Below are 15,255 nucleotides of genomic sequence, written 5' to 3' on the forward strand. Positions count from 1 at the left end.
GAGAGAAAAGGGCAGCACCTGGATATGGGCCCTGCTGAAAGTGCCCGTCAACAAGTGTCCAAGGAGAGATGTTCTCTAGTTCCCATTTAGAGGAACAGCTTTCTCTGTCACTGCCTTTTCCTGAGCACCTGCTATGCAGTTAGCCATTTATTTCAACGCTAGGCTTTGGAGTAGCTGCTACTGCTGCCTTGGGCCCAGCTCCTCCCTGGCTTTAACAGCCCTGATGTGAACAGGAAGGTCTTTCTCTTCTGTGTCAGGAGGGACGTAGATGGTTTATTTGGAAGATGAGGAGCCAACCCGTGTGTCTATATCCACATTTCAACCAGGGGCCCTTCAAATATTCAGGCCATGGGGGGAGTGGGGGAAGATCACCAGACCCAGTGCCCCACTCCTCACCCTCCTGGCTCCCAGGAAACTTGACGGCCTTAAACACTAACCATAGGCTGTGGCTTCGGCCGTTTTTACTTCAGGGATAGCTTTTAAAATACAGGCTCCATAGGACCAGAGTTGGGATACAATGCAAGATGCCTGTATGACGTGCAAGATATTTATTCCAAGTTGGGAAAGCCATACAGTGCACCCAAAATTTCCACTTTCAGCCTCAGTAACAAGAAAAGTTTCATCCTTAACTTTAGATATGAAGTGGACTCACTCACTGAGCCTCAACCATGTATTTTTAAGAAACCAGCAAGGTGGAAGCAGGCATCCAAAAGGCACAGCTAGCAAATGACTGCTCTCTCCAGGGACCAGGTGCCGCTTTAGAATTCCTCCCCACCTGACCAGGCTTCTGACCTCTTTCCTAGAGAGTACACGGGACCATGCAGGGCTTTCCTCTCCCTTTTGCCTGTTGTTTCCTTAACAGATTCGTCTTGTGCTTGGAGTGGGGCCTGGCCTACAGGGCATCAGGTGAGAGTCACGGGGAAACCAGAAAATTCCTTTCAGGTACCAAAGCCAGCATCACTTGGGTTATGCTGAAAGACGGAAGATGTATTAGTGCACTGGTCATGTTGGACGACGGACTGTAGGGCCCTGAAAATGGATGTGGATGATGGCCTCTTATGACAGCCTGCCACAAGTGACTCTGCCAAAACAGTTAGGTACGTGGTACAGATACGTCAAACCTGAGAACTGGGTCAGGTGATGTCAGGATGTCTTCGGTCTTCAAGACAGACACACTGTCTAGGAGCTGGCGGAGGCTGGAACTCAAAGGAGGCATGACGCTTCCAGCCCTTGAGGACTACAGATCTTACTGCTCATTCATTTATTTCAGATTCTTAGTTTAAACTCCGCTCCCCATTTGTTCCGTAAGGTTCACCCCTCACCCCGGGAAGAAGGTTAGCAGAGGCCTAGCCAGGGATCCTCAGGACAAGCATCTGTTCCATCTTCCCCACCCATGAGACAAACATCCAGTAAAGTCTCAACACACACAGCTGGCCCCCATGGAGCAGCTGCACCCAGGAGGCGCTGCTTCCCTATCCCAGCTCGCACGCACAACTAGGAGTTCTTGGATTTCCGCTGCTTTCTGGCCCTGGAGGCCATGAGGCTGAAGAAGAGCCCAGGAGCCAGAGTTCGCAGATAAATGGCCAAGGAAGGCAACAGCTCGGCCAGGATCACATCTTTCTTTTTCTTCCCCACCGCGTCCAGGACATCTCGGGCCACCTCCACAGGGTTTCGGCCTTGGGCCGTGGTCTTGTCCATAACTAAAGTAAACAAAATAAAAGAAACACATGAACTTAGAAGCAGAAGTCTCTTTGCAGGACTTGAGCTGACATGAACCGATGTCGGCTGGGCTTGCTGAATTTCCCATCACGAAGCTCCTGCCACAGTCTGTCGGGGGGCAAGGGGTTTGCCACCATCCCTGACTACTCTGGGCTCCAAAGAAATGCGGAAGCCGTCCGAGCTTACTGTGTGTGAGCAGGGAGAAGGGGACTGTGGGTGAGACGTGGGAACGAGGTAGACGGGTGACCCTGTAAGTGCTTAGAACTGGTGGCTCAGGACAAAGGACAAAGGCCAGCCCAGATGGGGTCTCAAGGGGCGCTGACACACACCAATCTTCTTCCTTGGGAACTGGTGTCTATTGGGACACACAGCCAAGGGTGCTGCAGCTGGCTTGTCTTGGGTAGCTTGGCTTGAGGTCTGCCGGAGGGGGGATGGGAGGAGACTACGACCCCTCACGTTCACGACAACCTGGCTGGACTGAGAGTGACGTGAGTCAGGAAGAGACATCCCAGTCCCCACATCATGTGGTAACTGGATAAGGGACAGGAAGAAATCCTAGGTTTGTTTAAGGTGTTAGAGACAGCTGCAGGGAGTTACGAGGTGTGAGGCTGGTTAACACCAACTGATGGTCCTTCTTTCCTAGTAATGTCACAAGCTGGCCGACCAAGTAGAACCAGTTGGCAGGCGGAGAGGAGAGGCCACTGGCTTAGACCATTTGAAACCATTTGCAAGCTGTCCAAAGTGCATGAGCTTCCTCACCGATACCTGCTTTCATTCTGTTTTTGTTAACAGAGAAGTATTTTCTGATCGTTGCTTATTTTTAAATGCCAAGGAGAGAAGTTTTTAACAAATATTCTTCTAGGAGTGACTGGGTGACTCAGTTGGTTAAGCATCTGACCTCGGCTCAGGTCATGATCTTGCAGTTCGCAAGTTCGATCACTGGATTGGGCTCTCTGCTGTCACTGCAGAGCCTGCTTCAGTTCCTCTGTCCCCTCCTCTCGCTTTAGATCCTCTGTCCTTCCCCTGCTTGCTCTCTCTCTCTCCTCTCAAAAACACTTTTTAAAAAAGATTCCACTAGGTATAAATAAGAACAAACATCTCTAGATTATGCTTCTATACGGTTTCTCTTGGCTTGCTGAGTGAGTGCCTTTGCAGGGCACGAGCAGTGCTGGTTCAGGTCTGGCTTGGGTGAGGCACCGCAACAGGAGTCCCTCGGTTAACATCATAGCACAGGCCCAAGAGGTCACATCCAGGGAGGCAGGACATGGCAGGTCAGTACTTAAGAGGTGAGCAGGCCCCACGCAGGTGTGGGAAAGCAAGTCAGCTCCCACAGCAAGAGCACGCATGGGTCAACTGGTCCGGGGGGCTGGCCTGAGCCTGCATGCTGGGGCCAGGCCGTTCAGCCCACTCGTGGTGACTGCAGGTCAGCTCACCATGTCTTTGGCCGAGGCAAGATGGAGATTCTGAGACTGGTGCACTCAGCGTCCCCCCAGAAGACAGTGCTCCTTCCTTGGAGTATCCTGAAATCAGTCATTTCTCAAGCACACTGAGTGGGGAATCTTTGGGTCAAGCAACCCATACTTTCCATGAGATTATTGCACTTTACTTGTACTTTAGTTCACTGAGAAAGGGTTAGCATGAAGTCTGAAAGCATTTCAGCTTGGCCCTCAAAGTCGTGTAAGGGACCGAGTCCTGGCCAACAGGGACCCTGTTCCAACAACTACAATGGTGAGGCTCAGGCTAAGGACGGCTCATGGTAACTGACCATTATTCAACAGTATATACAACCAACACCCATACATCAAGGTTTTTAGTTTTAAAAATTACATTCCAGGGGCGCCTGAGGGGCTCCATTGGTTTAGCTCAGGTCATGATCTCGACTTTGACTCAGGTCATGATCTCGAGTTTCCTGAGTTTGCTCCTTGTGGCAGCTGAGGGACTCTGGGGACACAAAGGAGCAATGCTACTGGGTGACAGACACCTGCGGGACCTGTGAATCTGGCCTCCAAGGGCATCGCAGTTTAAACAAAATCACAGGGCGCCTGGGTGGCTTAGTTGGTTGAGTGTCTGATCTTGGCTCAGGTCGTGATCTCACAGTTCGTGAGTTCAAGCCTCACCTCGGGCTCTGTGCTGACAGCTCAGAGCCTGGAGCCTGCTTTGGATTCTGTGACTCCTCTTTCTGCCCCTCCCCTGCTCACACTTTGTCTTTCTCTCTCAAAAAGATATAAACATTAAAAAAATTCTAAAATATATATGTATACCAGGGGCACCTGGGTGGTTCCGGAAGTTAAGTGCCCTACTCTTGGTTTAGGTTCAGGTCATGATTTCATGGTTCGTGGTATGGAGCCCTGTGTTGGGCTCTGTACTGACAGCATGGAGCCTACTTGGGATTCTCTCTCTCTCTCTCTCTCTCTCTCCCCCCTTCCCCCCCACTCATTCTCTCTCTCTCAAAATAAATAAATAAACTTAAAAAATTATATTCCAAATGAAGATAACCAAAGAATTATCGGGTGGCCATCTCACTACGGCCAGCCAACAGCTTTCCGTGGAAGAAAAGACAAACCAGGGCCTCACCTCCATATTTGGACCCATCAGCAGTGACGGCATTTACAGAGAGGTTGGTGTGGATGTAGCCGGGGCTGATGACAGTCACCTCAATCTCATACTGTTCCATCTCAGCACGAAGACAGTCAAAGAATGCCTGGGTTGCATGTTTCGAGGCCGCATCTGCAAAGGTTTGTGGCCAGAGATGCAGGTGAGGGAGAGGGTCTGGGACAGGCCCACGTATTCATTCCCATTCATTTGCCTTTATTTAAAAACTGATATTACAATTTCAGATTATAGTATTATGGCAATGTTCATTTCCTGATTTGGGGAAGTGCAGTATATCCGTGTTCTTAGGAAATTCCCTGAACTGTGTAGGAGTAAAGGAGCCACATGTCTCCAATCCTTTCAAATGATTTCAGAAAATAAATAAATAAATAAATCTAATACACATGCTCATGCATACACACAACACACACTGAATATGATAAAGCAAATGTGGTCAAATGGTAACAACTGGGGAATCTATATGAAGGTGACATGGGAGCTCCTTGTATTATTCCTGCAACCTTTCTTTAAGTCTGAAATTATTCTAATGTTAAGAGTTAAAATATATATATAACACAACTTAAGGCCTAAGGAGTAGAACATTCAAGTGGGACAGAGGATTTAAGAGTGAAAGTCTTCCTTCTGTCTTCTAATTCCATTCTCCAGACGTAACCTATGCTAACAGTTTCTCAGCGTTTACTTTTTAGGTACTCTATGTACATATACGTGATTTTACACGTAAGTAATTTTTTTTTTTTTTTTTTTTTTAACAGAAGTGAGCTCTACTGTTTCTATTGTTCCTGCCAGTAGCTTTGTCCCCCTGGTGACACAGGGGGGACAGCCTCGGTGGCAGCCGTGCAGGCCGGCCATGCTCTCCGTGGGCCACCAGACCATAGAACCGGCACCATCAGTGGCACTTGACGCGCTGTCTCCAGGTCTCGTCACTGGAACAGAGCTACCAGTGGGCCTCCTTGCACACATGGGCGTGTTTATAAAATCCATGCTTAGCTTTGTTCTGTATTTTGTTTGATAACCTTCCATGAAGGGCTGTTCACCTGGAAGAGCCATCATCTTGCTGCACTTGGGAGAAATCGAGCCACAGCTGCCCTTCAGCCACAGCTCCACAGTGTGCTGAAAGGTGCTCTGAGGGGGGATACTGTGACCTGACAATGACATTCTTGGGAAACACACAGCATCTCCACCGAAAATCAGTTTCCTCCAATTCAGAGTTCTAAATGGCTTAGTCTTAGGAAAGGAGCATCCAGCAGCCAAAACAACAGGAAGAGAAAAAGCAAGGAAGTGTCCTGGCCAGACACGTGACAGAGTGTGGCGCTGGAACTGACTGCGGCACCTTTCTCAGGCGAGCGCCCTTGGCTTGGGCTGTGCTGCCAGGAGCTGGATGAGGAGTTAGCGGGCAAGTGGGCGGAGAGAGCTGTGCTCTCAGGGGTACATCCCAGGCCCAAGGACAGAGAAGAGTCACCCTGGGGGCCCCACATGAAGGCTGCACCCTGATGACTAGTCTTGCAGAGTCGCAGGCCGTAGGTCCTCAGCCAGGCTGACTTAGCACCATCACCATGGCTGTCAACAGGGAGCCCCTTCAACCTGCAGGGCACGGGGCTCAACACGCCCCCCGGATCACCCCTGCAGCAGTGGGAGGCGGGAAAAGCTGCTCTCCCATTTTACAGTTAAAAAGATTGCTGCTCTCCAGGATTAGCCAACATGCCCAGTGCACCGCCACATCAAGCCTGGGCGTTATAAAGCACCCAACCCAACTTGGGGGCCTATTGTGGCCACACGCAAGTGGAGAACAAAATTCAGGGAGATTAAATCAGAGTACAGTTTGTAAGTAATTTAGTACACAGAATACTGTATATCCTTTAACCTGATTTACCTGTTATTAACATTTTGCCTCATTTGCTTTATCATTTGTGATTATATTTCTTCCTGAACCATTAGAGCTATCTTAGGGAGCCGTCCTGTGCTGTCGGAGTTGAATGCTGGTGAGCTGGGAGATAACCACAGAAAGAAATGGATGGAGCATGCACAGTTCACTAAGTACTCTGTCTCCGGGTGTCTCGTGTTTAACACAGCCTTGTGCAGTGCGTGCAGGAACTGTCAGTGTCTTCACAAGCAAGGACACGGAGGGTCAGGGAAATTACTTGCCCGAGGACATGCACCTAGAACCACAAGGCAGAGCAGGGGTTCGTGTCTGGAGAGGAAGAGGATGTCGTTGTCACAGCTCTGGTTCGGATGGTGTCCGGCTGGGTGTCTGGTCCCGTCCTGGCAAAGTGCTCACCCGGCTCTGCTCCCCCTCCCTTCACAGCCAAGCGTGCGGCTGCGCCAGGAGGAGGCCCGCACTCGGAGGTGAGAGCAGATGAGGTCAGCACTGACTGCACAGGGCAGAGCAAAGGAAGGAGCTCCGAGGGCAGTCCGTGAAATCACCTTTAAAATCTTTTAGTATAAAAGATCCAGGCTCTGTCTGCTTGCAGGTACAACGTGACGGCAGACAGCAGAATGAAGTGATTATCTCAAAATTCTGGCCCAGTCACTCGTACATGGAGGTGACTGTGCGAACTGGAGGTCAATGTGGCAGTGTTAATTTTCTGGTCCTACTTAATATTTCCAGTTTTTGGAATTTATCTTACTGAAACCCTCCCATGAGTGCCCAGAGATATAAGTATTTAAGGAGGTTCTGTGTAGTACATCACTGCTACTGGTCAAGAACTGAGGGAACATGATCTTCACACATCCAGGAAAATGGCTCAATAGCTCACGTCTTATCAATTCCATGAATTACTACTATATTGTCAAGTGGAATAAGCAACCACAAAAGTGTGTACAGTGTGATTCCATTTCTGTGTGCTTCACCACGCGTTTGATTACACGAATAAAGGTTGGAGGCATATGCCTCAAAGTGACCAAGCAGAAGCACCTGTGTGAGGACGCTGCCCACTGATAACGAGATGGTGGTGAACGTGCGCACGGCCCTGCTGGGCACCGCTCCGACACTTCTCTCTCTGCGCTTGAAGTGAAAGTCAATCTTCCCAGAGGCCCCTCTGCGCTAGGACTGGCCCTGTGGCCTTTCTGCAGATGCAGACTGGGGGTACACTGGGGACACCTGCACAAGGTCATGCGGGGGGGCGGGTGGTGGTGGTAAGGAATGGAGCTGGGATCTGAGGCTAGACCTTCTGCTCAGAGCACATGGATCAGTTCCCTCCACACTCCGTATGGAGTATTTCTCTAGTGTCTGAATTCTGCACACTAAATGTGTTATTTGTATAATCAGGAGAAAACATTACAGAAAAGCATGTGGGAGACAGAGAAGGAAGTACTCACATGCCGATCGGAAAGGAATGCTGATTTTGCCCTGGACGCTGCTGATCGCAACAATGTGGCCTTGTCGCCTTTTGATCATGGAGGGCAGGAGTGCTGAAGAAAGAGCAGAAGTTTAGGGCAGGGCTTTTCCTGTCACCGCAGCTAACACTGACAGGAGGGGGCCTCGCTTATTACATGTAGTCAGAGCCAGGGAGGTGAACAGTGAAGGCTTCTCAATGGGGAGCACCAGGCCTGCTCGGGACTCTCAGGTCTCCTGGGCCCCGCAGACTGCCAGCAGGAGGGAGGAGGCCAGCGAAGGACTGGGAAGGAAGCAAGGAGGGAGGCAGGCAGAAGCCTAATCACTAGGAATAGTCAGCCAGCCCCCTTTACTAGGCGGAGCCTCTCCCCCTGAGTGACACCCATGGCTGGACATAAAAACATCCCCCCTCTGTATGGGTTTCCAAACACCATGAAGAGGGAATGGGGGCACTGCTGTATAACGAAAGCTGTCACTGCGGAGAACGTCTTGATTTAAGGCTATAAAGCAGATAAAGAAAATGCAAGTAAAGCCTGGAGAAAACTAACACCCAAGCTCTAATGACAACACCTATTCCAGCATAAAATAGATGGACACGGGCAATATTTAGCTAAAAAGGGACCAAGTAAAGGAAAAAGGATGCCAACATTATCAGTGCACTTTTTTCTTTTATTTCAGGACTGTTACCTTTTGTTAGAGCAACTGGGCCAAAGTAGTTTGTCTCCATGACTTTCTTATCCACGTCCATGGTAGTGTCCACGATGGTGCCTCGGTAGCTGATGCCAGCATTGTTGATTAGCACATCCACCGAGCCGAAGCACTGCAGGATCTCTGCTGTTGCTGCAACTATGGCCCCAGGGTCTGCGAGGTCAAAGGCCACCGCGTAAGGCTTGTGTGTCTGCACCTGGTCAAATACGACAGAAACCAAATGCACCTTCAGAGTGAGGCAACGTGAACCACACATGTCCCTGCTTTTCAGAGTGCGGGGAGTAGCCCACTGGGCATGACATGACACAGTCTCCAGCACCTGTCTCCAAAGAAGCGTGGCCTGGAGGATCCTGCCTATGGTGCTCACACCTGACCTGGGCAACTTTTACCCTGAATTGAAACTGACTACTGGAGCCAGACTCCCCTTGCTGCCCTGTGCTGGCAGGTGCTGAACAGTGCCATTACATCTCAATAGAGACTCTACCTTCTCAGGTTAAGTCACTTTCCTTCATCTGTTCATGAAACATTTTTAAAAATATATCTTCTATGTGCCAGGCACTGGGCACAGGGCAAAAAGCAAGACAAACATGGGTCCTGTCTTCTAGAAACATACTCATCTAGTGAGGAAGACGGATTCTACAGTTGTAAAGAACGTCATGAAGACGTATAGGATGCCAGAGAAATGAACAACCGAGCAGTCTAACTTGCAGGTCTTCCCAATGGAAGTGAGTTTAACAAGAGACAAAAGAGGTAGGGATATGAAACCAGGGAAGGTGGCAAACTAGGAAGTACCAGGAATCTGTCTTTCCCCCTGGATGCTGTACCTGCAGAAACTCTCTAGTATGACAGTTTGGAACTCTCTGGTCTATCTGATGCTTGCAGCTTCTAGGGCAGTGCTTGGCTGGCAAATTACAAATAATTTTGGCCAATTCTAGCCATCAGCTTGGTGGTAGCTTTCCATTCCCCACCCCCCATCCCTGGGGCAGGCTGCTGTAGGAAAGGCAACCCACATTTCTTGTGTAGCTTGGGGCCAATGTGGGCAATAAGGACCTTGTCTCCTAAAAATCAGGATTGTGTTCTGATGGTGGACTGCTGCTCTGATCACTGAAGTGCAGTGTGGATGCAAGTTGCATTATTTTAACCACCACTGGCTAAAATGGTTTCCAATAGATTTAAAGGAGTTACACTTATTATTCTGAGATTCAAAAATATAAATAGATCTCCAGAAAACACACCTGAGGAAGCCTAGACAATGGACTTCCTAGGCAAAGATTTTATTTTTTATTTATTTTTTAAATGTTTTATTTATTTCTGAGAGAGAGAGAGAGAGACAGTGTGAGCGGGGGAGGGTCAGGGAGAGAGGGAGACACAGAATCCGAAACAGGCTCCAGGCTCTGAGCTAGCTGCCAGCACAGAGCCTGATGCGGGGCTCAAACCACGAACCGTGAGATCATGACCTGAGCTGAAGACAGACGCTTAACCGACTGAGCCACCCAGGCGGCCCATCTAGGCAAAGATTTTAAAACAAATGTCTTTAAAAGATCCTCAAAGTGCTAAAGGAAGACATGGAAAAAGGCAGAAAATTGATGTATAAACGAGAATATCATTAAAGAAACAGAAATTATAAAAAAAATTCTGGAGCTCAATAGTACCATGACAGAAATAGAAAAGGCAATAGAAGTTCAAAACCAGATTTGAGCACAGAGAAGACAGAATCAGTGAAATAAGAGAGGACACCTGAAATTACTGACTCTGAGAACAAGAGAAAAAGAAGGAAAAGTAACAGGACCTAAGGGATCTGTGGGACACTATCAAGTGGACCAATAAACACACTGTGGAAATCTGAGGAGGAGAGAGAGAGAGAAAGGGAAGGATAGAATATCTGAAGAAATAACTGGTGGAGGACCTGGCAGAATGGTTCCCACAAAGAATGGTGGCAAGAAGGGCCATTCTGCCATCAGTGAGGTAGGGACCCCAGAACACATCATTAACATTCACAAGTCCATCCATGGAGTGGGTTTCAAGAAGCCCCTTGGGCACCCAAGGAGACCCAGAACTTTGCCATGAAGTAGATGGGAACTCCATATGTGAACAATGACAGCAAGTTCAAAAAGCTATCTGGGCCAAAGAAATAAGAAACGTTCCATCCCATAACCATTTGCGGTCGTTCAGAAAACATAATGAGGATGAAAATTCACCAAACAAGCTCTATACATTGGTCACCTATGTACCTGTCACCACTTCTAAAAATCCACAGACCATTAATGTGGATAACAACTAATCACTGATTGTCAAATAAAAGTAAAAACTGGGGGAAAAAAGAGATAATTGCTGAAAACTTCCCAAACTTAATGAAATACATGAATCTAAACATCTGAGAAGCTCAACATTGAGTTGAATAAAATCAGAGGGAGGCCCACTTGAAACATTATCATCAAACTGTCAAAAGACAAAAAGAGAATCCTGAAAACAGCAAGAGAGAACTACTTCTCACATAAAAGGAATTCTCAATACGATAATCAGCTTATTTCTCATCAGAAACCTTGGAGGCCAGAAGATTGATATATTAAAAGGGCTGAATGAGAAAACAAACCTGTCAACCAAGAACTCTGTATCTGGCACAACTATCCTTCACAAATGAGGGAGAAATTAAGATTCCCAGATGAACAAAAGCTGAGGGAATTAGTTACCACCAGACCTGCTGTGCAAGAAATGCTAAAGGGAGTCCCTCAGGTTTGAAATGAAAGAAAGCTGGACAGTATAATTCAAAATTATATGAAGAAATAAAGATCTCCGGGAAAATAAATGCATGAGCAATTGTGAAAGCTAGTAGTATTGTAATTTTGGTTTGTAACTCCACTTTTTACACAGATGTAAAACACAAATGTGTTTAAAAACTATTATTAATCTATTAGTGAGCAAGTAACAAACAAAGATGTAATCTATGACATGAATAACAGAAAGGGGGAAGGACAGAGGCATTCCGCAGTAGAATTTTTGTATGCTATTAATCCCTTTAGAAACCACAAATAAAACAGCTGTAAAATATACACACATAAGGAAATACAAAGGAAATCAAAAACACTTCACTAAAAAAAAATAAACTAAACACAAAAGAAGACAGCAATGCAAGAAATGAGGGACAAAAAAGCTGTCAAGTACACAGGAAACAAACAGGAATGCAGCAGAAGTCCCTCCTTAATAGTAATTAGCTTAAATATAGATAGTTTAAAATCTCTAATCAGAAGACAGATAATATCTGGAATATCTTTTAAAAATCCAACTGTATGCTGTCTTTAAGAAACTCATTTTATTTTATTTTACTTGTTTATTTTTAAAAAATAGTTTATTGTCAAGTTGGTTTCCATACAAAACCCAGTGCTCATTCCCACAAGTGCCCTCCTCCATGCCCATCACCCTCCCCTCCCCGCCACACCCATCAGCCCTCAGCTTGTTCTCGGCATTCCAGGGTCTCTCATGGTTTGCCTCCCTCCCCTCCCTCTCCCCTACTATTTCCCCCCTTCTTCTCCCCTACGATCCTCTGTTAAGTTCCTCCTAATCCTCCTATACGTGCAAACATATGGTAGCTCTCCTTCTCTGCCTGACTTATTTTGCTCAGCGTAACACCCTCAAGGTCCGTCCGTGTGGCTACACATGGCCAGATTTCATTCTTTCTCATTGCCATGTAGTATTCCATCGTATAGATAAGCCACATCTTCTTGATCCATTTGTCCATTGATGGACACTTAGGCTCTTTCCATGTTTTGGCTATTGTTGAGAGTGCTGCTATGAACATTGGGGTACATGTGCTCCTATGCATCAGCATTCCTATATCCCTTGGGTAAATTCCTAGCAGTGCTATTGCTGGGTCATAGGGGAGTTCTATTGTTAGTTTTTTAAGGAACCTCCACACTGTTTCCCAGAGGGGCTGCACCAGTTTACATTCCCACCAACAGTGCAGGAGGGTGCCCGTTTCTCCACATCCTTGCCAACATCTAGAGTCCTCTGATTTGCTCATTTTAGACACTCTGACTGGCGTGAGGTGGTATCTCAGTGTGGTTTTGAGTTGTATTTCCCTGATGAGGAGGGATGCTGAGCATCGTTTCATGTGTCTGTTGGCCATCTGGATGTCCTCTTTGGAGAAGTGTCTGTTCATATCTTCTGCCCATTTCTTCGATGGGTTGTTTGTTTTTCGGATGTGGAGTTTGGTGAGTTCCTTATATATTTTGGATACTAACCCTTTATCTGATATGTCATTGGCAACTATCTTTTCCCATTCCGTCGGATGCCTATTAGTTTTATGGATTGTTTCCTTTGTCGTGCAGAAGCTTTTTATCTTGATGAGGTCCCAATAGTTTATTTTTGCTCTTGATTCCCTTGCTTTTGGGGATGTGTCAAGTAAGAAATTGCTGCGGTGGAGGTCAAGGAGGTTGTTTCCTGCTTTCTCCTCTAGAGTTTTGATGGTTTCCTGTCTCACATTCAGGTCCTTTATCCATTTTGAGTTTATTTTTGTGTGTGGTGTGAGAAAATGATCTAGTTTCATTCTTCTGCATGTTGCTGTCTAGTTCTCCCAGCACCATCTGTTAAAGAGGCTGTCTTTTTTCCATTGGATACTCTTTCCTGCTTTGTCAAAGATTAGTTGGCCGTACATTTGTGGGTCCAATTCTGAGTTCTCAATTCTATTCCATTGGTCTATGTGTCTGTGTTTGTGCCAATACCATACTGTCTTGATGATGACAGCTTTGTAGTAAAGGCTAAAGTCTGGGGTGGTGATGCCTCCCATTTTGGTTTTCTTCTTCAATATTACTTTGGCTATTCAGGGTAAGAGACTCATTTGAAATCCAAAGGTAAAATTAGCTTGTAAGTGAAAGGATGAAAGAAGGATATTCCATGTAAATAAACACCGAAAGAGAGCTGGAGTGGCTGTCCTAATATCAGACAAAATAGACTTTAAATCAGAAAAGGTTAAAAGAGACAAAAGCGGATGTTATATGTAGGCATACCTCAGAGATATTGCAGGTTTGGTTTCAGACCACTGACAGCAACTATCTCAATAAAGCAAGTCAAGTGAGTTTTTGGTTTCCCAGTGGGTAAAACAGTTATGTTTACACTAAACTGTAGTCGATCAGTGTGCAATAGCATTGTGTCTAAAAACACAATGTACATATCTTAATTTAAAAATATTGCTAAAAGTGCCAACCATCATCTGAATTTTCAGGGAGTTGTAATCACAAATCACCATAACAAATCAATAATAATGAAAAAGTTTGAAATATTGTGAGAATTACCAAAAGGTGACACAGAGACGTGAAGTGACCAAGTGCTCCTGGAAAAATGGCACTGATAGGGGCGCCTGGGTGGCTCAGTTGGTTAAGCGCCGACTTCAGCTCTGGTCATGATCTCGTGGTCTGTGATTTTGAGCCTTGTATCAAGCACTGTGCTGGCAACTTGGAGCCTGGAGCCTCCTTTGGATTCTGTGTCTCCCTCTCTCTTGCCCCTCCCCTACTCATGCTCTGTCTCTCTCTCTCCTTCAAAAATAAACATTTAAAAAAATTAGAAATGAAAGTGCATCCTTACCTAGATAAAAAAAGATTATACTGTGAACAATTATATGCCAACAAATGAGATAACCTAGAAGAAATGAACAAATCCCTTGAAACACAAATTACCCGACTTGAGAAGAAACAGAAAATCTTAGCAGACATAAAACAAACAGGCAGAGAGATTACAACAATAACTTAAAACCTCCCAACAAAGAAATGTCATGCACCAGAGGGCTTCACTGGTGAATTTCACCAAACTTTAAAGAAGAATTAACACCAACACTTCTCATACTCTGAGAGGAAGGAGAGAACACTTCTTAACTCATTCTGTGAAGCCAGCATTACTCTGATACTAAGTTCAGATAAAGAAATCACAAGAAGGTTACAGACCAATATTCTCTATGAATATAGATGTTAAAACACTAGCAAGCCAAATTTAACAGCATTTTAAAAAAAAATTATTCACCACAAACAAGTGGGTTTTATTCTAGGAATGCAAGGGTGGTTCAACATAATAAAATCAATCAATGTATCACATTAATAGAACAAAGGGAAAAACCCCACAGGATTGTCTCAATTGATGCAAAAAAGGTTTGTAACAAAATCTAACACACCCTTTAATGATAAAAACTCAGAACACCAGGAATGGAGGGGAAATTCCTCAATATGATAAAGGATGCTTATGAAAAACCTATAGCTAATATATGTTCAATGGTGTAAGATGGAAAGTGTTCCCCCTATGATCAAAAACAAGACAAGGATGCTTGCTCTCACTGCAGCTCTTCAACACAGTACTAGAGGTTCTTTTTTTTTTTTTTTTACAAATAGTTTATTGTCAAATTAGTTTCCACATAACACTCAGTGCTCATCCCCACAAGTGTCCTCCTCCATGCCCATCCTCCCCCCCCCCCCACATCCATCAGTCCTCAGTTTTTGTCAGCATTCAAGAGTCTCTCATGGTTTGCCTCTCTCCCTTTCCCCCACCATTTCCCCCCTTCTTCTCCCCCTTGTTCCTCCGTCAAGTTCCTCCTAATCCTCCTATACATGTAACATATGGTATTTGTCCTTCTCTGCCTGATTTATTTCGCTCAGCATAACACCCTCAAGGTCCATCCATGTTGCTACACATGGCCAGATTTCATTGTTTCTCATTGCCATGTAGTATTCCGTCGTATAGATAAACCACATCTTCTTGATCCATTCATCTGTTGATGGACACTTAGGCTCTTTCCATGTTTTAGCTATTGTGGAGAGTGCTGCTATGAACATTGGGGTACATGTGCTCCTATGCATCAGCATTTCTGTATCCCTTGGGTAAATTCCTGGCAACACACAGTACTA

The 15,255-nt window shown here is 45.9% G+C and overlaps 1 protein-coding gene across 2 annotated transcripts in view; it reads right to left on the reverse strand.

The window, feature by feature from the left end:
* Positions 1–444: 444 nt before the first annotated feature.
* Positions 445–15,255, reverse strand: part of DHRS7B (dehydrogenase/reductase 7B) — a 57,211-nt gene continuing 42,400 nt past the window's right edge. Inside the window, exons 4-7 of one of the 2 annotated variants that reach the window (XM_039227400.1) lie at positions 8,351–8,567; positions 7,648–7,740; positions 4,294–4,446; positions 445–1,700 (exon numbers count right to left, since the gene is read on the reverse strand). In XM_039227400.1, the coding sequence (XP_039083331.1) occupies positions 1,495–1,700; positions 4,294–4,446; positions 7,648–7,740; positions 8,351–8,567 (669 nt within the window). In that variant the 3' untranslated portion in view covers positions 445–1,494. The remainder of the gene's footprint in view (positions 1,701–4,293; positions 4,447–7,647; positions 7,741–8,350; positions 8,568–15,255) is intronic. The other variant, XM_039227401.1, reaches the window with a different exon arrangement.

The sequence above is a fragment of the Hyaena hyaena genome, unplaced genomic scaffold (assembly GCF_003009895.1).
Source record: "Hyaena hyaena isolate Hyena2069 unplaced genomic scaffold, ASM300989v1 scaffold_27, whole genome shotgun sequence".
Taxonomy (NCBI): Eukaryota; Metazoa; Chordata; class Mammalia; order Carnivora; family Hyaenidae; genus Hyaena; species Hyaena hyaena.